Below are 27,318 nucleotides of genomic sequence, written 5' to 3'. Positions count from 1 at the left end.
TGGGATGATTTATTAAATAAGACCACAAATCCCTGTATATTTTCCCCTGTTGCTTTAGAATCGAGGACTCTGCCGAACACTTCCAAAATACTTATGAAGATTTCCCAAATTATGTTTGTTCACCTAAAAGAAAGTACATTTCAAAAGCATCATAACCTAATTAGTCTTCACCTTAACTGTTGATAGACTGAGTAGTGTTTTTCATTGGCAGCAGTTTGACAGAAGACTAGAACTATTTCATCATCAGTTTCATCTTACAAACCAGCACTTGTCAGACTTTAATGTGCCTATGAATTTCCAGGGAATCACGTTAAAATGCAGATTCTGTCTCAGTAGGTCTGGGATGATGTCATTGCTGCTGATCAGTGGTCCATACTTTGAATAGGAAGGGTGTAGACAACTCTTGCTTTTACGTCAGTGGTTGATAAGGTAGATTTTTCCTCATTCTGTATGTGGAGGTGTAGGGCGTCACCTTTACATTAGTGTGCCAAGCTCTTAAAATGCAAATAGAAGCCATCGAGAATCTTCTATCTTCTGATTGTTCCGTAAGAACAAGGGCAAACTTCTTACCACACTGCTCTTTTTTGACACACGTGAAAATAGTTACATTGTTATATCCACAGTTGACAAAGTGGAAACGTCCAGGAGAACGGGGAGATGATATAGAAGGTAAAGCCTATTGTAGTGAATGGAAATTGGTTAAAACACTGTTGGAAACTTGACAGACCTGTAGCTTATTGCCCCCAAACTGATTCCCTATTACTCTTATTTAATAATATGAAGAAAAGTTTAAGCAACTCTTTGCAAAAGAGCTATGAAACATTAGATCTTTCATTGCCTTGTATGTTGCAGACTAATTTTCTTGGCTTCACTAATTATCAAACAGCTCTCAAAACAATTAAAAGGTCAGTGTTGTCCTCATTCATAAAACCAGCTGCCTTAGTAACCTAATTTCTCTTTACGCTGGTTCTTATGTCAACATTGTATTCTTGCAGCCCTTTTTAGAACAAACCAAACAAGGTATTGTCCTGTGGAAGAGCATCTTTAAATTATGAAACTATTTTACTTGTGAAAAGCATCTTCGGATGTTGCTTCACACACCAACACAAATGCTAGTTAACATTTCAGTTACGTTCAGGTGAAGCCTTCGTGAGCTAATTGAGATGGGTTCCAGGCACCTTTGCCACCTGTAAAAAGTGTTTATGTTCCTAACCTACATATCTTAATTATTTGGGGTAGCCACTTACATGAAGCACCTCCATAGTTCTTTTCTCTATAGGAGTCAGTTGTCATATAAAAGAATTTATTATTTCCCTATCTGCTTTAACCAAGTTATCCCAGAATTTTTTTTTTTTTTTATAGCTTGCCATCAGTTAAGTTAATGGCAAAGGAGCACTTGAACTAGTTTGCTTTGGTAGTAATTGTGATTATTTTTAAATTTAGCTGAGATGGAGAGTATTATAAATGACAACTTGGTCCATGGTCAATATTTCTACAGAGAACAGGGGTTTGTTTTTGTTTTGCTATGTTTTTTAATCATTGAGATTCAACTATACTATTTAGAATGGTTGCAACACTGAGTATTGCCTACTTTAATCAACAGGCTGGAATCTTTAGCATGTATGCTTGTGAAGAAGGCTTTGCCACCGGTGGACGAGATGGGTGTATAAGACTGTGGGATACTGATTTCAAACCAATAACAAAAATTGATCTCAGGGAGACAGAACAAGGATATAAAGGTAATATATATATATTAAAATATATCTATAACTCTGAGCATAAAATACAATGTAAAGTTCTATATTTGTTTCTTCTCTACCCCACCTTATTTTATAAAGGATTTTGGGTAGTTAATATATTGAAAACAAGATAAAAGTATGTTAAAAAAACAAATGGATACCCTCTTTCCTAATTCACACGAAAGTATCCATACGAACCAGCAATGCTGTAGCAAAGATAAACAATGTTATGGTAAAACTACTGAGGTTTCCTGGGAGATGAGATTTTTAGTGATAAAACTGAGAAGTTCCAGACAAGTTGGTCACCTAAATGTGACTGTGTCCAGCCTTGAAAACAAATGAGAGCAGAAATGAGGCAAAGATTATTTCTTTAAAAAAATAGCTTTAAAGCCATAGCTACCATAGTAGTAGAGGTTAAGAGCATGGGCTCAGAGGCGGGGGGCCTGGGTTCCAATCCAAATCTTGCTATGATAGATTTGAGACCTTGGTCAAATTTCTTAATATCTCTGGGCCTCTGTTTCCTCATCTACAAAATGCAGATAACACTAGCACCAGCCTCCTAGGGTTGTGTGAAGTGCTCAGGACAAGTCAGCACTCGTGTTAGCTGTTACTACCATACATACAGCGTGTATAGCAGAATACAGAGCAGTTTATTTACATCTTTTTAAAATTTAAAATTCTCACGATAGGCTTATTTTTTACAGATAAAGAATTTGAGGCTTAGGAATTAAAGTGGGAAATGTAAACAGGGAAGACAAGATGGAGTCACAGCTATGTTAGTACACTAAGTGAAGGTGGGGAAGTCCTGTCCACTCCCCATAGGCGGGCCCGGGCCTGGCTCTAGGCTCCTGTGGTCAGCGCTGAGGGCGGGGTGCTCAGCACCATGAGTCATGGCGTCCACAGGATGGAAACTTACCCACTGTTCAAGTGAAGGGGAATCTTTCCTGATGCTCAGATGAGCGAGATATTTCCTGAGAGTCTTCCTAGAGGAGGGGACCCTGTGACATAAGGCCCAGAGTCCTCAAAAGGCCTGGAGTGAGCTGTTACTCATCAAGGGTTCCTCTTGAGCCCCTCGACGTGGGCTGATTGATGGTAATGTTGCAGCAGAGGTGGTTCCATGGGCCAAATTGTGTGGCCATGTGTGGCACTCTCTGCCTGCGTTGGGTAGATTGCAGAGGACCGAGAGAAGAAAGCAGGGACTACATATCCTTCAGGCTATCCTCCTTAAATAGCACTGGTTTCAAGCAAACTTAAAAACTGAGCACCAGAGAAGTGAGCTGAGTATTGTACTTTCTGTTTGTACCTGGAGGCAGCTTCTTCATGTATCTGTGAAATACAAAAAGGTACACTTACAGCCAGCTAACGTGAGAATGGACTGTTACCCTCTTACGGAAGCTCAGGATCCCGGTGTGCATATGTTCCTGAACACCAGGCACGGGGGTCGTCGGCATAGGAAGTTGGAGAATTTGATGTCCACCTCAATGTGTCAACAAGGAGATGATCAAGTCCTTAAGTTCTGTTATAAAGTGTGGGCCAGTGAAACTTTATCCAGAAAAACATTTCAAACAGATAAAAGCAAGCACCTATAAGAGCAATGCGTTTTTTTTTTTGTTTTGTTTTGTTTTTAAAGTACAGACCAAAATGTTTAATCTTGAACCATGGAAACTAGAAGCAAAACATACTTAGAGAACTGGGTTAATTTGCTAGATGGGATTATTGACCATAAACTGGCTAAATGGTGTGGAGCATCAACCAGAAATGATGATTCCTTTTTGATAGTCAGTCACTTCATCTAACACACCCTAAAATTACATCGCATGATTAAGGTATACATTTTAAAGTGTGGAGATGAGGCAGAAGCCATCACTAATTTACCCTGCTATGCTTTTGTGCCTGGTAGTGAGTCCTTGACCCTGGCTCTCCAAGGAGAGCTCAGAGCTGGTTCTGAATGAGCATCTGTGTAACTGGGGGTTTGTGTTGATTGCACCAACTGCAGGGCCAGCTCCGTCCCCAATCTTGTGTCAGTCTCAGATTCCCACACACCCCCCTTGCCAAGATCAAAGCAGATCTGGGTGCTATGACAGTAGACAGGTGGAACCCGAAACAAGTCTATACCTTGTGGGACGTGCCCTGTGGTGCCTGGGCTGGACATTTGTCAAGGGAGAGAGTAGCAGGCACGTTAGATGACGTTGATGGGGCAGTAGCCTGTGTTCACAAGTCCAAGGGCTTCATGAGAAGGGGCGGGGGTAGGAAGGAGCACCTAGGAGAGTGGAGGGGGCGCTGCTCAGCGTGGAGCCCCACAGGTCGCCCATTCTCTAGACGTCTTGATTTTTGGAATCGCTGCTCATTATCAGTACTTAATATCTTACTTTAAACCGATGTTAATACATCTTTTTTAAAACTTCTCATGCTAAGCAGTATCTGTGAAATCATGGGTTAAATATGGTGTTTTGTTTATTAAGTTCTAACTATTAATTTTTGTACACATTGCAACCACTCCAAATTTCCTCCACCCCTCAGTGGTGCCCGTGCTGAGTAGTTGGCAACAGTGTCACAGAAGTCCACTGTGTACCATCACACTTCAACAGAGATGCTGGTGTTTGTTCCAGCCCTCAGTGGGACAACAGGATACATGTCTAGAGTCCACAGAATGACAGGCTCCTGCGTGAAGTGTTGGTAACCAACCGACACTCGGGGAGTTTTGAGCCTGGTGGACAGGGCCACACCAGAAACTGGCTGTGAGTGGCCCTTGGAGGTGCTCATTTGCCCTTGGCCGGGCTTGGTGCCATCATCCCACTGAAACCGGGAAAGAAACAAATTCAGGAGCCACTTTGCACAGCTCAAAACAGGGAGAGATCCTCAGAGTAGGCCCCTGCCGTGTTCTCTGAGGCCAGCTGCCAAGGCCACCCTGCCACAGGGACGGGCTCCCGAGGCGCGTGGAGGTGTGTGCCCCAAGGCCACAGTGAGGTAAAAGACCCAGCACAAGTACAGGAGTTAATATACAGCACTTGAGGAGGAGATGAAAAGTAATCAAAACGTAAATCGCTTTCTGTCTTGGCTTTGCCTTCAGCCAGGCGGTGCTGTGCCTTTGATCACTGAGCATTTGTCAAGAGTGTGGGGTAAGGAAAAGGGAAGGAAAGAGGGTGGGAAAAGAACAGAGGGAGGAAGGCAGAGTGGACAGAAGACATTCAAGTGTCCTTTGTCCCACCCCCGAAAGAAGTTGTGGCCTTCTGCGTTACCTGCTCTTGGCCTCAAAAACGGAAACAAAGTATATTTGAAAGAAACAGATTCAGGCAAAGCAAAGTTAGAACTTCCTTGCTCTCTGTTTGGACATAGAGCTACGTGTATGGATGGGTTTATTTTTAGAAGAATTTCTTGATATAAGTGAGCTTTCTTCCTTGTTTTTGCTGTTCATATAACAATGACTCTTGAATTCATTTCCATGGATATAGAGTGGTTTATAATTTTACTCAAACAAATAGCTTTCTAAACAAATTTAGCAGGAGAATTAATCATGACCATGCTCCAATTCCCGTGACATGGGACTGGTAGTTTTCTGTGGTGTTTAAATTTAAAAGTATTACTTATAACTAAGAAAAAAATTAAGTGCTACTTACTAGCATTTGAGAAGCCAAGTCTGGACATAAAGATCACACTAGGTGTGCTACCTGTAAAGACTTCTGCTTCTCCTATAGACTTGCAGAAGATTTATAAAAGGAATATGGTAATTTCTGAGTTATTTTATGAAAATCCTCGTAAGAGTCACATACATTTAAATGAACTAAGATGAATACTAAGCTCAGGGAAAAAAATGATATTATGGCTTTAATATAAAGAGATACTATTAATCAATTCTCTTACGTCTGTGTAGTCAAGCTTGAGCTAATTAGGACATCTGGCTTCCAGTAAAAACAATTAACCCTACTTTAGATTGAGGGTGAGTCAGCTTGGAGATGGATCATGCTCACATCAGCAAGAATCAGTAGGGCCAGACCTGATTCTCAGGGCTCCCTCCCCCTCTCCCAAGGCTTAGTCAAAGAAAATACCCCTCACATAATGAGGGCCATTCCTCAATTGGAGAATCATAGCGCTTTATTTACACCAGTGGCTTATACATCTTTTGTGACTTGGCAGATTTTGCTGAGTGCTCAAACCAGTTTCCTCTCATGGCAACTACATGTGAGGATATAAACCAATGACCTACTTCATCCAGGATCCTTTATCTGCAATTCCTTTGGTTCAGAATACCAAAATATTTTTTATAACTAAGTTGGCAGCAAAGTCTGACCTGAACTGCTATGAGGCTATTTACTATCTTCATACGTGTGACTATTCACATATTTTATTACAGAAATAATTGATTTCAGGGTGCTGCATCCGACCCAAATGAACATATTATGAGTCCAAAATCCAAATTGTTCTGACTTCTAAAATGCACTTGGCACCCAAGGATTTCAGATATATGCGATGGTGGACATCAGTGAATATCAAATTCTGGGCTTTTCAAGCTGGAAGAGACCCTGGATGTCAGCAAGTAGGACTCTGTAACTTGCTGGTGGAATGAGGCTCAGAGTCACAGCATGGAGCTAATTGTAGGCTTAGGGCTCTAGCTGATACCTCACACCAACCTTAGTAACAGTACAGTTTGAGTCTGATCATTTTAAAACAAATTTATGACCTGGGTAAAGTAATGAAGCTTTTAGATAACTTATAGTGGTGGAAAGAAAAGCCAAAAATAATTCCAAAGCAAGTGGATCAAAATGAATTACTTCTATGGTGACAATATACTTTGAGTTAATGGTTATAAATGGTTATGTCTAAAGAAATTATCCACACAGTGTAAGATACATTATTCATTTGCTTATCTATTCAGTAAACATTTATTAAGCATCTGAGTGCCAGATATGTGTGCCTAGGAACTAGATAGGCAGTCCTAAAATGTGTGCTTCAGTCATTGTTACATGTTATTGGGGGCCAGGGGGTGTCGGTGTTTTAACTACCAACACACATTTATTGAATGGTTGCTGTGTCTAATGAACTATAAACTCTGAATCCAGAGAGATCCTGCATTAGGTCAGTCACGGAGCAGGGGGGCACAGTTGAAGTCCCCAGGATACAAGGTGCCCAGTTTAGACTTGTCACCATTTCCACTGCCCCCTCCCTGGTCTGGGCCACCATCATCTTACACATAGGTCACTACAGTTGCTTTACAACTTGTGTCCTGCCTCAACTGTTGTTCTCTGCACAGCAGCCAGAGGGATTGTTTGAACTTTACAGGAGCCAGATCACATTATTCCTTCCCTCGGAACCCTGCAATGATTCCTCATTTGTCTCAAAATTCTTGTGATGGCCTGCCGCCCTCCCTGTCCTCTGCCCTGCCCTGGTGGTTCCCCCAGGGTCTGTATGACTGCTTCCTTCCTCTCCTGCAAGCCTTTGCTCAGATGAAGCCTGTCCTGATGACCTTTTCTAGAACTGCAACCTACTCTGCCTCCGCCACCCTGTGTGCTCCTGATCCCCTTCTCTCCAAGGTCTAGTTTCACCTTGTAACACACAATATTAATATAATATATGTGTTGTGCTCATGCCTGCTGTCTGTTTCCACAAGGTGTGAGGATCTCTGGCACTGATGCCTCCTGAGCACTCAGGATGGTGCCTGGCACGTGCTGAAGCCCTGGAAACAGCTGTCAGCTGAATGTCAGTGACTGAAGTGTGTGTGTACAACTGGAGTGTAGAACCTGAGCACAAGTGACGAGGATGCAGGGGAAGGAACAGATAACTTGGTTCCTTTGTGTCAACTCCTGGTGTTCAGGCTTGACCCCCAAGGGCCAGTGCTAGGAGATCACAGCACAGGTTCAGGGAGGCGAGTGGTGTGGTCAGATCTCCACTTAGACAGCTCTCCCCACCCCAGAGCAGAGAGCGGACTCGGGTGGGACAGGACTGGAGAGGGGAAGCCCAGGCTATTCTCCCCCACCGTTCATTTTTCTTACTACCGTTTTTCTTCCTCAGAGTATGTTGAGGGTCATGTGGTCTAGCAATCCTCAACTAGGGGTGACTTCTGTCTCCTAGAAGACATGTGGTATTAGAGACATTTCGGATTGTCAGAACTGCAGAGATGCTAGTGACATTTGTGGGTAGAGGGCAGGGATGCTGCTAGACATATTGCAATGCCCAGGATAACCACCCCAAATACTGGTAGTGATGTGGTTGAGAAACCCTGGGATTGAACATTCAAGAGACCAACTCTTAAACCTGAGGACGCCCTTGTTTCCAATAGAAGCAAAACAGGACATCCTATTGTTCCCCTGGTTCCTCGGGTGGCTTCGTCACACACCTCTCTGCTCTCTGTCTCTGCCACCACTCTCCCCATGTGCCCACTGTCTTCCTTTGGGCCATGTCTTCCTGCCTCACTGTCCTTCTGCTGAGAAGGTGGAGGAGCTCTGTAGAGGCATGTGGCTTGGGAGCTGGGCACAGTGGCATTTGCTCAGGCTCCACGTGTGATGTGGTTATCAGACAAGTGGAAGGCCGACTGGCTTGTTCCGTACTAACTCCTCTGTAAACATTTTTCCTGGGTGGGTTTGGTTGTGTGTTTCCATCTTCTGGTACCCTGTTAGGCATGTGGACCCTTCAGAGTTCCTGTATCTAAAGGATTTGGGGTCCTGTGGAGTGGGTCTGAGATAACCAGGGATTTTGTAAAGAGTAGCTTTCACTGTGAATTCTGCTGGTGACTGTCAGGCAGAGAGCTGGCCCGGCCTGCAGAGAGGCCCCGAGGCTCTGGTGCAGCAGCTCCCGGTATTGAATGCCGCTCTGTGGCAGCCTCGGTGCTGAGCACTCCCGCTCGGGGTCCCACTCAATCCTCAAACCGCCCTGGAGGTCCCCTGGCAGGGCAGCTTCTCGAGCCTGAGGTCTTTGCAGTCACACAAGGCTCTGTGCTCAGAAGGGCCCTGGGTTGGCTGAGTGCTTTGCTGTTGCTGCTTTGAAATTCTTAATCCTCGTTTAACAAGGAGCCCCACATCTCCATTTTGTGCTGGGCTCCAAAATCAGCTGCGCTTGTGAATCCCTGGGGGAGACGCATGTCCCCCCTCCTTCTTTTTTCTTTCATGTAAACTCTGGCTTCAGCATTACATTTAGGGTGTTTGCCCAGGCTCCAGACTCCCTAGGTGGCCTTAGCCACCCCCTCCTGAAAGGCTTCAAGGGGAGGGGATTTGGAGGTTCCTGCTGTCTTTCCACACCCACCTCCAACGTTCCCTCTTAAGCCTGAGAGAGGTCTCTCTCTCCATCTCTCATTACCTTTTGCCTCTTTCACCCAAGGTACTCCCTTGGTTTTGCATCCTTAATAAGGGTAGGTCTATAGGGGACAGCCATCACCCTGTCTTGCTGAATCTTTGGTACCATGTACTGGGTGCACCTTCACAGGGAGAAAACACCTTCATGGGGAAGGGTGTTTGCTCCAGACTTAAACTGCTGGAATCCTCATTTTATTTAGATTGCTTGCTTGCTCTGTGACTTTAGGCACATTATAAACTTTCTGTCCTGTAATTTCGTCATTTATTCAACAGATTTACTGGCCCCATCTAGGGCCCAGCGCTGTCCATGGGGTTAATGGTGAGACCACCTTCGAATTGGTCAGAGCGTTCACAGGCGCGGGGCTGTGGAACGTCGGTGAGGATCTCTCCCTGCCCGCTTGCTGCAGGGCTGGCTTGTTTGACTCAGACTCCACTTCTCAGAGTTGCACTATCTTTCTGCTGTTTGCTCATCAGGACTTGGGCTCTCTTATGTACTGGGGCAGAGTTTGCCATCGTGTGACCGAAGGCCCATTTTGTTAGAATCACCTGGTGGTACTGCCTGGCTCTCCGAATTTTCAACAATCTGACTGAAGTCTGAGAACATGCTAGCTGGGGAACGGCTTGGTAGACAGTGGTTCTCAGTGCTAGGGAGCTAAAATAACTATGCTACACTACTCTCCGGACCAGTCCAGAGGTATCTGGGTGGGGTCCAGGCATCTGTAGCTTTTAAACACCTTCCATGTAGATTCTATGCCCAGTGAGATTTGGGAACAGCTGCAGATGGTCCTTCACCATATATCAGGCATTGGAGCAGGAATAACGTCGAGTACCAAGCTTCTTCCTGCGGCCAGTTTTCCCCTCTTTTGCCAAATAATTGGGAAAAAGACCATTTTCTTCCCTAAATAGTATATTCTCTCCTTGTGTGTTGTAACATAGCCTTGCCTTCTGCAACTCTGCAGTGCCAGCACATCAAAATTATAATAGCAAACAACAAATAAGTTGCAACAACAAGGAAGAGCAACCATATTAATTATATTAATTCGCTAAGTACCAGACACCGGGTCAAGCATGATTGCATTGAATCCTCACAATGGTACGAAGTGTGAATGTTAATATTATCTCCACTTTACAGATGGGGAAACTGAAGATTGAAAGATTAAGTAGCTCGCCATGTCACTCAGCTGGAACGGGCCAGTCCATGTACTTAACTGTTCAGTGAACAAGAAAATAAGCAGTGTCCTTTAGTCTGTTTGTTTTCATGGACTAGACCTCCCTGTGCCTAGGCTTCAGAACTGTAGCAGAGGGGATTAGAAGGATGCTGGGTTTTGTTGTTGTTGTTTTTTCCCTGCTCTCTGGTCTGAATATAAGACCAGGGCAAAGGGCTGGTGAGAATTTGGTCTTGGTTTAGATGGGTGGTTTGCTCTCTACTGCCATCTGCTGGCGGTCTGTACCAAGCACAGTCCAGAGCTCCACATTTCTCATAGCAAGTGGCAGAAGCCATGGTGTCCAAATGTGGACAGCTTGTCAGTATGGCGAAATGCCTTCAGTTCGTACTGTCAAAAGTAACCATGACATGTATTTTTTCAAGAAACGGGCATTTCTGATGCTTTAAATAATTGTGGTAGTTTTTCCTGCTTTTTTCCCTATTGGTAGATTTCTAAACCTGTTCTAAACACTAGCTTGTTTTTCTGACTTCAGAGCCAGAAGATAAAGAAATACAGAAGTTTAATTACTTCCTAATCCAACAGCTTGGACATGGCTTCCCAATCCAGTGGGGACACCATGATTGCATTCCTGTTCTCTGAATTTGTGTCAGAAGAGTTAAAACCAAGCCTGGATAGATGAGAGAAGTGAATTACTGCCAAGCCTTGTCAGGGACCTGCCACCAGCATGGTCTCTCCAGAGTGTGCCCAGAAGATCCAGGCAGCTCTCTCTACCGCTCTTGTGTGCAGAAGAACAATTAGGTTTAGAGATGATGAAAACAGAATGATGTTAGGAAACTTGACTATAGTTTCTACCTACTGATGTATCTTCAGGAAGTAATTCCTGTTTAAAATGGTTATCTTGGGAACGAGAGTTACCCAGTATCACACCTGTCATCTTGTAGATGGACCCCTGGGGTTGACTTGTCTGATGTGACAAAAGATAGTTGATCTGTTTGAAGAACTCAGTGCCTATGGGGAAAACCGAGTTGGTCTCTAAAAGAAAATGGTCACAGCTCATTAAGTTTATGTTGTAAACAGTGTAGCAGTTCTCTCATCTCTCTCTCTCTCCTTCTGCCCATATTCAGCCAGAAATAATCCATATCAGTTTAGCCTCATTGCTTTGCCAAGCACAAAGCTTACACTCGCTTTCTACTCTCCTTGTATTGGTGGGTAGTTCAGTGGAACCTCTTTTCAAATGGAATGTCCTATAAAACATATATTTGAGGTGCTGAAGGAAAGGCAGCAGTGGGACCCTCAAACTCCTGCCTCTTGGTCTCCGATTTCCCAGCTCTCTCCTTGCCAGGCCCCTGAAGCCTTTTTGAGGAATCCAAGAACTCCCAGGACACAGTCTGAAAATGCTGGGTGCCATGTTCCTTGACTGGCTTATCAGTCTGAGCTGAGCTGGAAGGTTCATCTTTGTTCCTGAGTCTTTAAAAAAAAAAAAAAAAACCTAAAGCACATGTTTTTTAAATACTAACAGTTGTCGATTCCAGGTGGTGGGTTGTTTGTTGTAATATTCTTTGTACCTTCCTGAATCTGTTCCCACAAGTAAGGTTAAAAAGTAGTGGGGTGGTAGGGAGAATAAATGTTTGTACACTGGACCAAATACAGCACCAGGTCCCTGGGAGAATTTTTTATTTGCAAGCCATTTCGACTTGGATGACCAGACTTGCTTTTGGAGGCCAGAGGGAGAATTGGTGTGTTCATGCTTAAAGTGAAGACATGGATTCCAGGCCTGCTTGGGAAAGGGCAGTGTCTTTAAAGCAGCCAATGAAATTATAAAGGGGCTGTCATTTGAGTATTCAGTGACAATTAAAATACAGAACACATCACTGAGATGTATATGTATATATGGTACGGTATATGCAATTATTAGTATATATATATATGTATATGTTTATAACAACTTAGCTGGGTTTTGGTATATAGATATCTACTTATAAATATCTGGCCCTCCTTAAAATGTGTAAACTCCACTAGGGCAGGAGCCTGGCTTGCTCACTGTTCAGGCTCAGAGGTCGGGTACACAGTGGGTGTTGAATAAACATGTTTTGAATGAAAGAGTGGGATATATTCCTCCTCCTTTGAAGGTTCTTATGGAGAACAGGGATGGTATCTTTTATTCCTTGGTATGTCCGAGGACTCAAGAAATGTTTGTGACTTTGATGTTTTATTTCATTCATTCAACAATCCTTATTGAACATCTGCTTCATGACAGCAGCCACTGTGCTAGATACTGAGGACACGGCAGTAAGTATGAATAAAACTGGTAAAACTCCTGTCTGTCTTCAGACCTTCTGTTCTAGTGAGAGAGGAAGCAGGCAATAAATGTAATACGTAAACTATTTGATTTTTTGGCTGATGTTGGAATATTGACTCTCACTACTTTCTGGTAATGCTGAAGGGCAGTGTTACACCCTTCTCTGTAATAAAACTAAAGATGACACAGCGCCTTCTGGGGAGACGACCAATTCAGCCCCCACCAGCCAACCGCCTGCAGGAGCTAAGGAAAACAGGAGAAAATGGGACTACGTTGATTGATGAGTGGTAACTAAGCCCCTGGGGAGGGTGGGAAAGAGATGAAAGGGACCGTGTCAGGAGGGTTGGTGCTGCGAGGCAGAGGGGTCCCCTGCAGCTGAGCTGTGGGCCCTGTCGGCTTGTCTCAGCGGTTTCGCCCACATCCATCCTGCCTGTCCTCGAAAGCCCATCCTGATGTTTGCAGTGGAGGACATTGAGCAATTGACCGCGAACTGGCGTCCCGCTCCTAACGGGGATAATACATCTATCTGCCTGTGGGCTTTCTTCTTCCATCTCAAGACATGTAACCATGAACTCAGAGCAAGGAGTAAAGACAGTTATCTCATGTAAATACAGCCTTGTGCCTTTAAAAAAAAAAAAAACTTAAATGTATTTTCTCATTTGATCCTTATAAGACCACAGTGAGATGATGAAGATGAGGATTACAATTAGGGTGTCTGTGTACCCTAAATTACCCCTTTTGCCATCCCAGCATCCTATCTGGCTTAGCATTTGTCCTGGATTTTTTTAAATAGACTTTATTCTTTAGAGTGGTTTTAGGTTCAAAGCAAAATTGAGCAGAAAGTACAGAGATTTCTCATATAACCCCTACCCCCACATATACGTAGCTTCCCCTACTATCAACGTCCCCCACAAGAGTGGTACCTTTGTTACGATGGATAAACCTACATAGACACATGATCACCTAAAGTCCATACTTCACATTAGGGCACGGGCACTGTTGGTGGTGGTTACTCTATTGGTTTTGAAGAATGGATGATGACGTGTATTTTACCATTACGGTATCCTACAGGATGGTTTCACTGCCCTAAAAATCCTCTGTGCTCTGTCTGTTCATCCCTTTGTCCTGTATTTTTTGTTTTGCAATAAAGTTTTCTTACAGTTCTGTATTGGAAGATATTTTTGATAGAACAATTTAATAGATCTTTCGACATAGTAAAACTACTTTCTAGGTCAATAAATATTTCAAAAAACTATATAAACTTAAATATTTTTAGCAACTCCTTCTGTTTTTACAGGGATTCCAATTTGGATAAATTACATGGTCTCCATAATTATAGTCTACATTTTAAGGGGAGGAAAACTGGTCCCCAGAGAGAAAGAGACTCTTGGTCCTATGTCTGGCCAATTAGGCCAAGAGCCAGGGGAGAGTCTAGGTTCCCAGACTTCTGGGGAGGTAACTCAGATCTCAAAACTGATCAGATCCTCCCCTGGTTTTAAAGTAGTTATGAAAGTGGGATTGCTTCTGTATTTCTAGTTCATGAGGAAATTTATCATGTAAGTAAATACTTACCAAACCCAGTAAGAAACAGAATGGCCCACAAAGAAGTCTGAGAGATCATGACTCGGGCGGGCAAGCCCAGGGCCTGCCTGAGGATGAAATGCTACTACAGAGGTAAAAGTTTAGACTTAAAAGGAGTACTATGCTTTTAGAGAAGATTCCATAAATTAAGTTGGTGAAGAATAGCATCTTCATTGACAAATGTTTGATGGTATTTTGAGACTGAAATTGGAGTTTCATTTGCATATTTCTGGGACATAGTACATCTGTTTATCTAGTAGAATGAGTCTAGGTTCTGATCGAATACATACTAAACTTGCTTAATATGATAATTAACTGTTCTGTAGTATCACCCACATATAATTTTAACAAATGTTACCATCCTAAAGATTGAACTGATTACTTTTTCATAGCAGATCAGAAGGAAATTATTTCAAAGAAGGTTAGGTTTTCATAAAGTCTGATTTCTCCTCTTGTGTATATTTTAAGATGTATTTAAAATACACCCCACCCTGCTGTAAAAATACATCGTTATCCTAAGTCAGACAAGAAAAAGTGGTCACTGTTTTGCAAACTAGATCATGGGGTGGAGGATTGGGGGAATGTCCCAACACAAGTAAGGAAACAACACAGATTTGGGTGTGGCACTGGATTCTCCACCTCTGGGGGTCTTTAAGATGTGTTGCATTTGATGCTATCCCGGTGAGAGGGTATTGGCATTAGGTGTTTTCCTTTTCACGTGAGAACGGTGTGGAGATACGCTTTTGTTTTGCTTTCGTACTGTTGTCAGGCCTCTCTATCCGGAGTGTGTGCTGGAAAGCAGACCGCCTCCTAGCAGGGACCCAGGACAGCGAGATATTTGAAGTGATCGTGCGAGAGCGGGACAAGCCCATGTTGATCCTGCAGGGCCACTGCGAGGGGGAGCTCTGGGGTCTGGCCCTGCACCCCAAGAAGCCTCTGGCTGTGACCGGCAGCGACGACCGTTCCGTCAGGTGAGGCCCCAGCAGCGGCTACCATCACTTCCCTGACTTCCTGGAGATAGATTTCTTTTGCCCCAATGTGGTTGTTAATTTAGAGAAAGATAATGCATAGAACAGAGTGACATAGTTTCCAAATGGAATGTTAAGACATTTAACATTAACCAACTCAAGAAGTTGGTTTCTTGGTATTTTGTTGTTGTTGTTACCTTTTTTGGCTCTATCTCTAAATCATGAAAATGTTTTTACAAGTGGAAGTACATGAAGACCGACCTGTTAGGCAGACTTCCAATTCTCTTTCTAGCTCATCTGTGATGAAACCATGTTGCCCCCTGGTACCCTTGGTCCTCTGCAGGGGGTGCATGGTGATTTTACCGTCTAGAGCGTAAATTCTGATTTTCAAAATTGTCTTTCGCACATTGGTAAATTATTATTTGTAAACCCTCAGATGAAATGTTGAGCATTGTTACCACATCAAAGGGGAGAGATGACACCAGAGAAAATAGCAGTTTGATTAGGGCCTGAGGTTTCTTGATGTGGATCATTTGTTGTTCTTCGAGAGCACAACATTAGGTAAAATGAGCAAAATCGATAATCTTCCAGTTGTCTTGTGACTGTTGAAGAAATGAACACATGATCTAAAAGTTTGAGATGAAGACTATTAACACTGACTTTAGTGTTTTAGTATTTATTGTTGAGCTTTAAATGTGCTCAACAAGAAACAGGCCAGAGAGAGTGAGTAGCGGGAGAAGACTGATTAATGGATCAAATGGTTACTGAGTCTGGGTTTTAATAGCTAAAATAGAAACATTGTAAACTAGATTAAAGGTCACTGTTCTTTTCCACTTGTCAACCTGAAATAACCAAAAGGATCAGAATCCAGTTTTAGAGTTTATTCAAGCGCAAAGCTGAGAATGGCCATTTGGGTAACACAGACTAAGAGAATGGGGTCAGTGCTGTAAAGTTGAAAACTAAGTTGTTATATAGGCAGAAAAAGAAGTTTAGTAGCATTATAACATTTTCTACACAGACTGGTTTATGAATTACAGCAATTTAAGTAGTTATAGTTTGTTTTCTTTTCCATACAGCTTGTTTTCATTTCTTTTCCAATTTAAAAGTATGCTTAATATTCCATCTTAAGACAATATAATAACCATGAAATTTTTGTGTGAGAAAAGTAAGAGGAAGGCTAATCTATAAAGAAGATCAACAGTGGAGAGGGAAGGGGTCTTGCCTGGTGCCTTTAGTTATTTACATTTTCTAAAACAATGCAGGTTAGGGAGAAGGTGAATTTATAATCAGAAAAGCAAAGATTGTAGCTGCCTGTCATGTAACTCAGGCCCCATAACCACATTCCTTTAAGGCTCAAAATAATTAAAAATTCCGACAGCTTAGATTTTGAATTACTTATTTTCACACTCCTTATTTTTGTATATTTATGAAACTAATGAAGATACAATCTGCGTACTCACTAGTTCTATTTTTTAGTCTCTAGCAAGCACAAAAGCCTCATCAATCTAAAAACAGTGAAAACAACTGCATTTGTCTCCTTATGCGACGTTTGTTTGGTTTATACTTCTCTTCTTCCTTTTCTATTTCTTTTCCTTCCTTTACTGTAAGCTTTCCCAGAGCAGCCAAAACAATTGCCACCAAGTTATTCAGACACCTGTGAAATTCGATTCATGCCCATCCACACAGAAGTGATTTCAAGAAAACCCTTACCTTTTGTATTTTAAGAACTGTGGGCCGGGCACGGTGGCTCACGCCTGTAATCCTAGCACTCTGGGAGGCCGAGGCGGGTGGATCACTCAAGGTCAGGAGTTCGAGACCAGCCTGAGCAAGAGCGAGACCCCGTCTCTACTAAAAATAGAAAGAAATTATCTGGCCAACTAAAATATATATAGAAAAAATTAGCCGGGCATGGTGGCGCATGCCTGTAGTCCCAGCTACTTGGGAGGCTGAGGCGGTAGGATCGCTTGAGCCCAGGAGTTTGAGGTTGCTGTGAGCTAGGCTGACGCCACGGCACTCACTCTAGCCCGGGCAACAAAGCGAGACTCTGTCTCAAAAAAAAAAAAAAAAAAGAACTGTGTTGAGGCCAGGCACAGTGGCTCACACCTGTAATCCTAGCATTTTGGGAGGCTGAGGAGGGAGGATCGCTTGAGGCCAGGAGTTTAAGACCAGCCTGGGCAACATAGTGAGACCCTTGTCTCTACAAAAAATTTTAAAAGTGAGCCAGGTGTGGCAGTGGATGCCTGAAGTGCCAGCTACTTGGGAGGCTGAGGTGGGAAGATTGCTTGAGCCCAGGCATTCAAGGTTGCAATGAGCTGTGATCATGTCACTATACTCCAGCCTGGGCGCAAACGTCCCTGAGGGGAGCCCTAAGTGCAAGAGTCTGTCTTATTTCCTTTAGCTATTAGTTTGACTAAAACTTACAATGCATTTTTACACTGAATATTAAAATTTAGGAAGGGTGAAATTCATAATTTCTTGAGAAAGATTAGCTTAGCGACTTCGTAGGGATAGTACAGTTTACTGAGGAGTGATGGTTTCTTACTTTGCTAGTAAAGCAAAGCTTACATTGCTTAAAATAGTACAAGGCTAAAAACAGCATGAGGTTATGAATAATAAATGAGGTATTAAGAGCATATTCAGCTTTAGGCTGTGAACAGTACAGGCTGCCTAAGGGAACTGTAAACTAGTCACTGTGCAGTTCCACATTAAGGGATGTGCCCCCTATCCCTCCTGATGGCAGAATGTATTAGGAGAAACTGTGCCACATGTCACATATTCTTGTCCTTCCATTGCAGAACTCTAGGTTGTAGGTGGCCCTAGCAGACATTGTTGTTAGTGTGTAAAGAGAAGTCTGTCTTTATAAAAGTGCTAACAGATAGAGGTCAAATACCACAATGGCAGCTAACCCTTATTTGTGTTTTCAAGTGGTCGGGTTCCCTCAGTTTGCGGTGCCTGGGTTAGGTGTTTCTAGAGCTGGGAACGCGTGCGCCCCACGCAGCTGAAAGCTCCCTGTTTGCTGCACTTGCCCCTCGCTCGTCATTTTTCCATTGCCAGGAGCACTGGGAAGTGTCTGCCCCACCAAGAGCAGCCCCATCAGCAGGGTGCCCAGGGAGCTTGTGAGGGGTGACAGCACGTGACTGTGCAGCCAACGTTGGAACCATGCTGGGGAAGGGTAGCATTCGCTCTTTGCTATCTCGGATACATTTTCTTTCTAGGGAGGCCAACAAATGTAACATGTATCTCAATCTGTGTGTGCTTAAATAACTGTTCCTGGAAGGGTACTAATTTTTCCTTAAAAGCTAACAATAATAGCATCTAGTATTATTTCACATAAGTGTGATTAATGACTGTTGGTATAAGTTAAAGACAATATTTAATTTCCAAGAGAAAAGTAAGATTCGATGTGAAGTACTGTTTAAATTTTCCTTATTCTATGAATTTCAAAATCTTTGGAAATGTTATTTCATTTTATATCTCTTGCTGGGTATTTTCAAATAATGAAAATGACCCAAAGATGCACTAAACACCTTTCCAGATTCCCTGACAGGCCCTGATGAAGGACACAGGTGTGAAATTAATATGTCTTTTCTTCTTGTTACCACTGCGGTGAGCAGGCCTTCCCGCCTTGGGCTGGCTGATGACACAAGAAGTTGGTTTTGTTTTGTTTTTACTTTGTTCTTGTGCCCAGGCTGTGGAGCCTGGCCGACCACGCCTTGATCGCCCGCTGTAACATGGAGGAAGCAGTTCGCAGTGTCGCTTTTAGCCCGGATGGATCTCAGCTGGCCCTGGGCATGAAGGACGGCTCTTTCATTGTTCTCCGAGTCAGGCACGTACCAGTATTGAAAATGGTTTTTAGAAATGCTCTTTTGTTAAAAGCTAAGATTCTCTTGGTCATACATAATACATGCCAGGACCTTGGGAAAAATTCGTTTACTCTTTCAAATAGGAATACTATAGATCCACAATCCCCTATCTGTAATTCCAAAGTCCAAAATGCTCTGAAAATTCAAAGGTCTTTGGTAACGAATTTGGCATCACAGCCTAATCCAACGAACTGATGTGAGGCTGTTCATAGTCTATTAATCTTAGTAGGAATAATCATGTGTCATGTGATTTGCTGCAAAAATATTGTGTTTAATACAGGGTGCTACCCCAGCCTCCACTGGGGATGTTACATAATATATTGTATGTGAACCTTTCTAAAATCTAATGAATAATGAATTCCCAAGTACATCTGATCCCAAGGGTTTTGGATAAGAGATTGTGGGCTTTGTAGTAAGCCAAGAAAAGAGGAAGAAAGAATAAAGCAACGTCCAACAGCACCAGATGTTTAGAGGTGAGCTTGAGTAAAAGATTTCTTCCACCCATAATTGATACTAAAATGGAATATTTCCTATTTACTAACATCCTCTACTTTTACTGTACAAAAATTATGACCCACCCTTGTAATTCCTCTGAATGCATTAGTTCTCTTGGCTCATGTTTTGTGATTATAAAAAAAGAAGTGCAGCTGTAAATTAAATACTGCATGTTTTGCACACAGAAAATTCAATATAGGTTTGAAGAATACTCTTGGCACAGTTTATTACACAAAATTCTCATTACAAGCCCCATATTAACTCATTACTGAATTGGTAGACATTTTCCTTCTCTGCTTAGTGATGTGTGAAAAGATGGCTAATTATCAGATATCCTTTTTGATGGATTTCCCAAGCCAAAAAAAAAATCCCCACACACCTATTTTATGACATTATAGTTCACTATAATGCTATTAATAAATGATAACAAGCATGAGGAGTTATTGTGTAGAAGCAAGTAGTTGGCATTATTCATGCATTCCGTTCATTTTGAAGTTGATGGCACCATCTTTACTGGCTCATGGGACCTGCTAGTTACAAACCTCTCTCATAGTTATAGAGAAAAACAACCTCAGTGAGCTTTCAAATGTGAGCAGAAATTATCAAAAGAATCTAATCGGGAAGGATGCAAAATATTCCAGTGATTCAGTGTATTCAGGAATGACTTTTCATAGTGAAAGTTAAATGATTACATAACCATTTAACATTTAAACCGTTAATTTTCTTCTTTTTTCACTTGCTCTTTTTACAATAATAAGCACTAAGCTTAGCAGTCACAAGTTTCTTAAAGTTTAAAAAAGATGGTTTGTTTTTATGCTGACCTTGATATATTTTACCTTTCTCCACAGCATATTTTTAATACAATTTTGTTAACCCCAATTTTTTAACAAAAATTGTAGGGAAAAATGTATAGTTGAACATGAAAACAAACATGCATCTCTCTTTTAAGAATCTTTTTATTCATACATAGTGTACATTTTGGGGGGTACATGTGATAATTTAATACATTTGTCTAATTTGTAAAGATCAAGTCAGTGTAATTGGGGGTATCCATCACCTTAAATATTTCTTTCCTTTATGCTAGAAACTTTCAAATTACTCTCTTCTAGCTATTTTCAAATATACAAGAGATTATTGTAAACTATTATCATCCTACTGATATGTCAAACACTAGGTCTTATTTCTTTTTGTCAAATTGGACATTTGTACCCATTAGTCAACCTCTTTTTGTCACAAATACGCATTTCATTAAATTTTTTTTATTTTTACTTTGGAAACCCAAAATATTATTTAAAATGTTTATTTTCCTAAACTGGCTGTAAATTTTAAATAATACTATTTTATATATTTCCTCAAAAGTTAATCCTTTAATTCCTGTAGGTTTTTGCTCCTTTTCAAAAGACTTCTTTTCTCTGACACATATATTTTAAAACATGACTTGGTTTTTCTATTTCTAGATTTGCTGCTTATCACTTTGCCTTTTATTCCTATAGAGATATGACAGAAGTGGTTCACATCAAAGATCGAAAGGAAGTCATTCACGAAATGAAATTTTCTCCAGATGGTTCTTACCTTGCAGTGGGATCCAACGATGGCCTGGTAGATGTCTATGCTGTTGCCCAGCGGTATAAGAAAATCGGAGAATGCAACAAGTCCCTTAGTTTCATTACGCACATCGACTGGTCCTTGGATAGTAAATACTTGCAAACTAACGACGGTGCAGGAGAACGATTGTTCTACAAAATGCCATGTAAGTCACGTGGCGGCCCTGGATGTTTGCAAAAGCCAAAACTTTGAACCACGTGAAGAAAATGTAGAAGAATGTCCTTGTGACCTCAGGGCAAAGAATGTTTTCTGAAGTAAGATCCTCCTCAAATCATAAACTCTCAAAGAAAAGGTTAATGAATTGGACCACATTAAAATAAAAAATTACACAAGAGACCATGATTCAAATTTAAAGACAAGACCATAGACTAGCTATTAATCCTTGCAATTGTTATAACGGACAGAGGATTTATGTCTAGAATATACAAAGGATGCCTATGGATGAGGGAAAGGAAAAAAATAGTAGAAAAAATGGGCATATTTCAAATGACCGATACATATACGAACCTAGGTATGGGGGAAATGATTAAAACAACAGGGGGTTATAATTCTGCGCTATTTAGATTGGCAAGAAGAAGGAAAAGGGAAACCACATACCCTGCTGGTGGGAGCATGCACGAAGGCATATGCACAAGGATGGTTGTGGTGGCAGTGTTGGTAATAGCCAAAAATGAGACACGATGCCTAAATGTTAGCATGAAGAGAGCGATTAAATTAAATGGTGTACAGTCACATAATGGAATACTGTTATAAAGAACTTAAAAAAAATTAAACTGGAGAACTTATGTCAATATGGATAGATCTCAAAATTACTTTGCTGAACAAACAAAAAGTTGCACAATATGTACAGTGTACATTTATATAAAATTTTAGGACATGAAAACAAATTATATTTACGACTGTATATGTATGTAGTAAATGTTTTTAAAATGCACAGAAATAATAAACAATTCAGGGTGTTGGTAACTTCTAAGTAAAGGAGAGAGAAATGAGATTGGGGAGAAATTAACCAATAGATTTTAACTATCTGTAACATTTTCTTTAAAATTCTCCTGTGATAAAGACATCATATTAAGATTTGTTGAAACTGGATGGCAGACATACTTGTTATTATAGTAGTCTCTATGATTTTCTGTATGCTTGAAATATTCATAATTTTTTAAAATAGAGAAAATCTTGAAATAGTTATACAACCAACTTTCAAGTATACATGGAGGTTCATGACCCAAATGTTTAGTTCATTATCCAGGTCCTTTGCTTTATCTGTTACTAATGCTTTCTTCCTGCTATTTGCCTATTTCATTGTTCGTTAACACATCTCTAAAAGGTTGAATAAATGGTGATAATGCAAAATAGTCATACTTTTGTTAGTGTCTTGCACACACGGATTTGCAGCTGGGTTAGACATGAATGAAAATGAACTGGAGGTATAATGTTTGAGTTTCAGCTTGCCAGGAAATAACACTCCCAGGGGTGGAGTTGGCTACATTATCGTTAGGAAAACTGGTTTCTGCCAGAATGCCAAAAGGGAACAGTCTATTGAAACTTTGGAAAAGGTGGCCTGGGGAGAATTAGAAACCACCTCTGGGATCAGCTTAGAACCTCAAGACAACATTTCAAGATGTAAATCCTCAAAGATTTGAGGATCGTAGCCCTCATTTACTGTGATTGTTGAGTCCTAAACGTGCGTTCTTCATAATTAGAAGCCCTTATTATATGATTATTTGAAATGCGCTCATTAGGATTAAAAAACCACAATTTTTATTTGTGACTTCAAGATAACTTTTATAAGAGATTCATCTGACTTATATAATACTTGTTAACCTAAAAAAAAAAAGTTAACGAGGTTTATACTTTGGAAAAAGAAGAGCTTTATTTCTGGTAAAGGGTAGCAGCCTGTTGGGCGGCCATTCCAACAGGTTGGGAATGTACAGCCCTGGCCAGAAGCCAGGCACACATGCTTCAGTAAAGAGACAAAAGGGAACAGGATTTTCTATTGAGCAGGGTGGTCAAATATACATATTCAACAAGCTATAGGAGGAGTCATAAATATTTATGACGGGAAATCATGCATGTAACTGCTTTATCTCTCCTCTCCTGTCATGGCTGAGAACTCAGTTTTAAGGTGTTTCTGGGGGCCCCTTGGCCGAGAGGGGTCCATTCAGTTAGCAGAGGACTTAGCATTTTATTTTTGGGTCACGTACTTATTTAGTAAATTCTGCTTGTAATACTGAAATAAATCATGAATGAGACTCTGCCCTATCAAATTCATCAGCTTACCGGTATTAGGTACATATTTCTTTGTCTATTTTCTTTGCTTGGTATTTTATATGTATATATATTTTCCACATGTGGAAAAATATCAAACCTGTTTTTCATTTTTAATAACAAAATTACATCCTTCAGTGCTGATCTCATAATTTAGTTTATCATTGTATCATTGAGCAATTTGGACTTATTTCCAATTTCATTGCTCCAGATAGTGCAGCTCCAAACACCTTTGTACAGATGGAATTCCAAGGCAGGAGAATACAGTCCTGGGTCAAATACTAAGTTTCAACTCTAAACTCCTTGATTCTATGGTTGTTTTAATGAATTTTTACGTACTACTGTAATACAGTCCAGAATTGTTGAATGCCAGTTGGACAATGCACCGGTAACGTACAAGGGCATCTACTCTCACAGATTCTTTATCTGAAAATATTTGAGAGGGAAAGTATCGGGTAGTATGCTTAATTATCTTGATTTTGAATTTGGCAATCATGTGTGTGGCTAGACCTCCCACGCATTTCATTCTCATTTCTGTTTCCACCTTCCTGTGCTCTCTGGGACATCCCTGACCTGCTGCTGGTGGCAGCTGGGTGCTGGGCCGCACATGTGGGAACATACCAAGCACAGCTGTTGGGACTGTTTTCCCCAACCAGTCACATTTATTTCATCATCATTTTGTGGATTTTCTGAGTCAAGAACTTTTAAATAATAAAATCCATTAATTTTTTTCATTAACTTAGTGAGCCGCATTTAAAAAAAAATCACTTCTAGGCATCCTTAAGTTTGAAAAATAGAAGTTCAGGATGAACTTAGCCAAAGTTTTTTTAAACCTGGCAAAATGTCGGTGACTCAATGTGATGCCACATAATTTAATAAAAGTCATTTCATCAACAATACAAATAAGATCGAGTAAATAGTAGTTTGAGATATTATATTTAGTACAATAATTATTTTCCTTTTACTGTTTTTGATACATTATACATATCTGTGGGATACATGTGAAATTTTGTTACATGCGTAGGATGTGATGAAGTCAGGGTATATAGGGTATCTATCACTCAAGTATTTCATGATCGTTTTCTCTCTATTTTCCTTCTGAGTTTTGAGTGTGTTTTCATTAAATTATGCCCCCTGCCTGCCCTAAAATCACAAACTGGGTAGAGAGATTAGAATCTGTAGTTCCTTGAGTTATAGAAGTTTTTTTAGAAACAAAGGTTTTAGACCTCTATAAAACAGAAAAATGAATAAGGTAATATAGAATATACTTTTTATTTAAATGTAATATTAATATTTAAATTGATTATTTTCAGCTGGGAAGCCTTTAACAAGTAAAGAAGAAATCAAAGGGATTCCCTGGGCCTCTTGGACATGTGTCAAAGGCCCTGAAGTGAGTGGAATTTGGCCCAAATACACTGAAGTTACTGATGTCAACTCAGTGGATGCAAATTACAACAGCTCAGTGCTGGTGTCTGGAGATGACTTTGGATTGGTGAAATTGTTTAAATTTCCTTGTCTCAAGAAAGGTAAGGCTGAAGAGATGTTCCGTTGCATAAAGGTTTACTCTAGACTATATATGTAATACAATTAAGGCTTATTTTCCTGGTGTCTATTCCAGCAGACACTTCATTTTATCCTATATATTTACTCTTCAACAATTTTAAACAGAACATGATGTTATCGTCTATTCTTGACATTCTAAGATATGTGATTTTATGAATTTGTCAGGATTTGCTAATAGTTATGACCATTTTGTGATTCATAAGCCTCATATTTCACATTTCAAACAAGTTGTGTTTATTTGTGTAAATAAATATTTATAATTTAAATTATATTCTATTAAAATGTTGTGACTAAAATTCTTTTATGCTTCACAGCTACCTGTGCTTATACGTGGGAAAGCAAAGTAAATCCTTTCAGACATAATTAAAATCTGAAAGCGATTGTTCTGGTGATAATATAATTCTTGGACTCTTTCTTACGGCCCTAATTTTACAAAGTAGATTTATGTAACTGGTGAAATTTTTGAGAAGTTTGATTCAAAACAATCCTTCCTGTGAATCGTTTTTGTTATTGTTACAATTGTGTGACTTCAATTATGTGACACCTTCAGCTTTGTGGAATGTGATGAATTAACTGTGTAATGACCCAGTCCTCTTCTTTCCTTGCAAGTTTAGGCAGAGCCCATAAGCAGGCTCTTCTGAGACCCCTCAACTGTGCCCTGAAAATCTGATCTTAGACAAGTAATTGGCAGGGACATGCTGCTGCCTGAAAACTCTTTCACTTGAACACTTTTTAAATTAAGCGAGGAAAGAAATTGAAAAATGTAATCAGAAAGTCTTTTTCAGCTAGCCGGCAGTTTGGAAGCAGTGACAATTATGGTACAAAATGGAACATAAAATGTGCAGCAAAACCACCGTCACTTAAACTTGACAAAATAGCCATTAGTTTAAAACGCTCAAGGCACAAAATTACCTCAGCATGCCCAGTTCAAACTTTTCTCTCTCACTAATGGGCCTTTTGAGTAACAGGGCATATCTTACTAGATTGAGTAACGTACTTGCAGAGGGTAAGTCAGGCCACAGAAGGTATCTGGGAATTCAGAAGAAACATCATTGGGTCAGAAGCCAATACTACTGGTCTCCAGTGTCAGAACTTGGGAATGAACTTAACTCAGTGAGAGCTGATATCCCCAAGACTTGTAAGGTGGGCTTGGGTCTAGAAAATAGAAATGGAAATGTGGATCTATTATTAGAACGGGGAGGGGGTGAGTAGTTCTGTCCGTCAAAATGAGACAGCCTTACGTGGAAGCCACCCCTGTGGATGACGGCAGTGGAGGGCGTGAATGAGGAGAGATGGCAGCCAGAGGGACAGTGTGGTGAGGGTAGCAAAACCCCCCTCAGCAACCTGCCAAGTATCCAGGTCCTCATAGCACATTTGCTTGTTCTACTTCTCATGGCATATAAATCTTATGATTTGTCTTGGAGATATTCAGGCTTTGTGTCCTTTTTGTGCCAAAACTACTGGCGGGGAAGTTGAGAACAGAGCGTGGGAATTTTTGATGGGAATAATGACAGGTGGTGGAGTGTGAATGTGTCTGTGTGTAACCTCGGGTGCCAGGGACCAGCATTCCCCCCAAGGCATTTGAACCTGTAAGCAGCCTGATGCCCATGAGCAAGTGTGGGAGATGCGCAAACATTATTGCTTTTCCACTGTGATTTAAAAAACTCACAACCAAGTTAATTTGACACATTTGCGTTATACGTTTGTAATATTCTGTTACACAATAATCAGACCATGTGTTCTGTGGTTAAGGAAAATGACCACAATTGGTACTATTTTTACATAGCCAAACCAATTTGTTTTCCTCATTTTAACAGTCTTCACGTCTTAAAATAATTAGGATCAATGCTGACCTGATGGCATTTAGACTACATCCTGTTTGACCATCACTTCACAGGCAGTGACATGAGGTACAATCCAAAGCCTTGCTCAATGACATTTGCCATGTCTTAATACCCTTGGTACCTACTCCTACTCTAAGGGGAGGCTCAAAGGCTGACGATCTCCATATTTCACTGGTGTGTTCCCATTCCTTTAATCCTTTACACATACACAGTCCTTGAATGGCTCCCTCCCATGACAGGTGTCCTGGGTGTTACAAGACTTGAGTTGTGGAAACCTTGGACTTTGAAGAGGACAGTGCTGGCCTTCAGTATGGCTTGGGTGAGCTTGATGCAATGCAGGGACAGGAAGACCAGTGTGTCTAGAGCACATGCATGAGGGGAGAGTCATGTACCATAAGTTGGAGAGAGTGATGAGGCCATGTTGTGAAGGACCTTGTAGGCACTACTAGGAATCAGGGTTGTCTTCTAAGTGCAATGAAAAACTATTGAGTTTTAAGTGGAAGGAGTGACATGACCAACTTAAGTTTTTAAAAGACCACTTTGATATCTTGTGGAATGGGTTAGGAAAGGGGAGGCTTCACGTAGAGAGATAATTATAAGAGTCCAGGTAGGAGACAAGGTGGCTTAGATAAAGGTGTTAAGAA

At 41.0% G+C, this 27,318-nt stretch overlaps 1 protein-coding gene across 2 annotated transcripts in view; it reads left to right on the top strand.

The window, feature by feature from the left end:
- The window catches only part of EML6 (EMAP like 6), a 226,629-nt gene that overhangs the window by 102,077 nt on the left and 97,234 nt on the right, over positions 1 to 27,318 (top strand). For both annotated transcript variants that reach the window (XM_069494454.1, XM_069494451.1), the window contains exons 6-10: positions 1,604 to 1,739; positions 14,838 to 15,039; positions 18,725 to 18,862; positions 20,888 to 21,144; positions 24,581 to 24,793. In XM_069494454.1, coding sequence (XP_069350555.1) covers positions 1,604 to 1,739; positions 14,838 to 15,039; positions 18,725 to 18,862; positions 20,888 to 21,144; positions 24,581 to 24,793 — 946 coding nt within the window. The remainder of the gene's footprint in view (positions 1 to 1,603; positions 1,740 to 14,837; positions 15,040 to 18,724; positions 18,863 to 20,887; positions 21,145 to 24,580; positions 24,794 to 27,318) is intronic.

The sequence above is a fragment of the Eulemur rufifrons genome, chromosome 19, assembly GCF_041146395.1.
Source record: "Eulemur rufifrons isolate Redbay chromosome 19, OSU_ERuf_1, whole genome shotgun sequence".
NCBI classification, from domain to species: Eukaryota; Metazoa; Chordata; class Mammalia; order Primates; family Lemuridae; genus Eulemur; species Eulemur rufifrons.
This window is presented reverse-complemented; position numbering and strand designations above follow the sequence as displayed.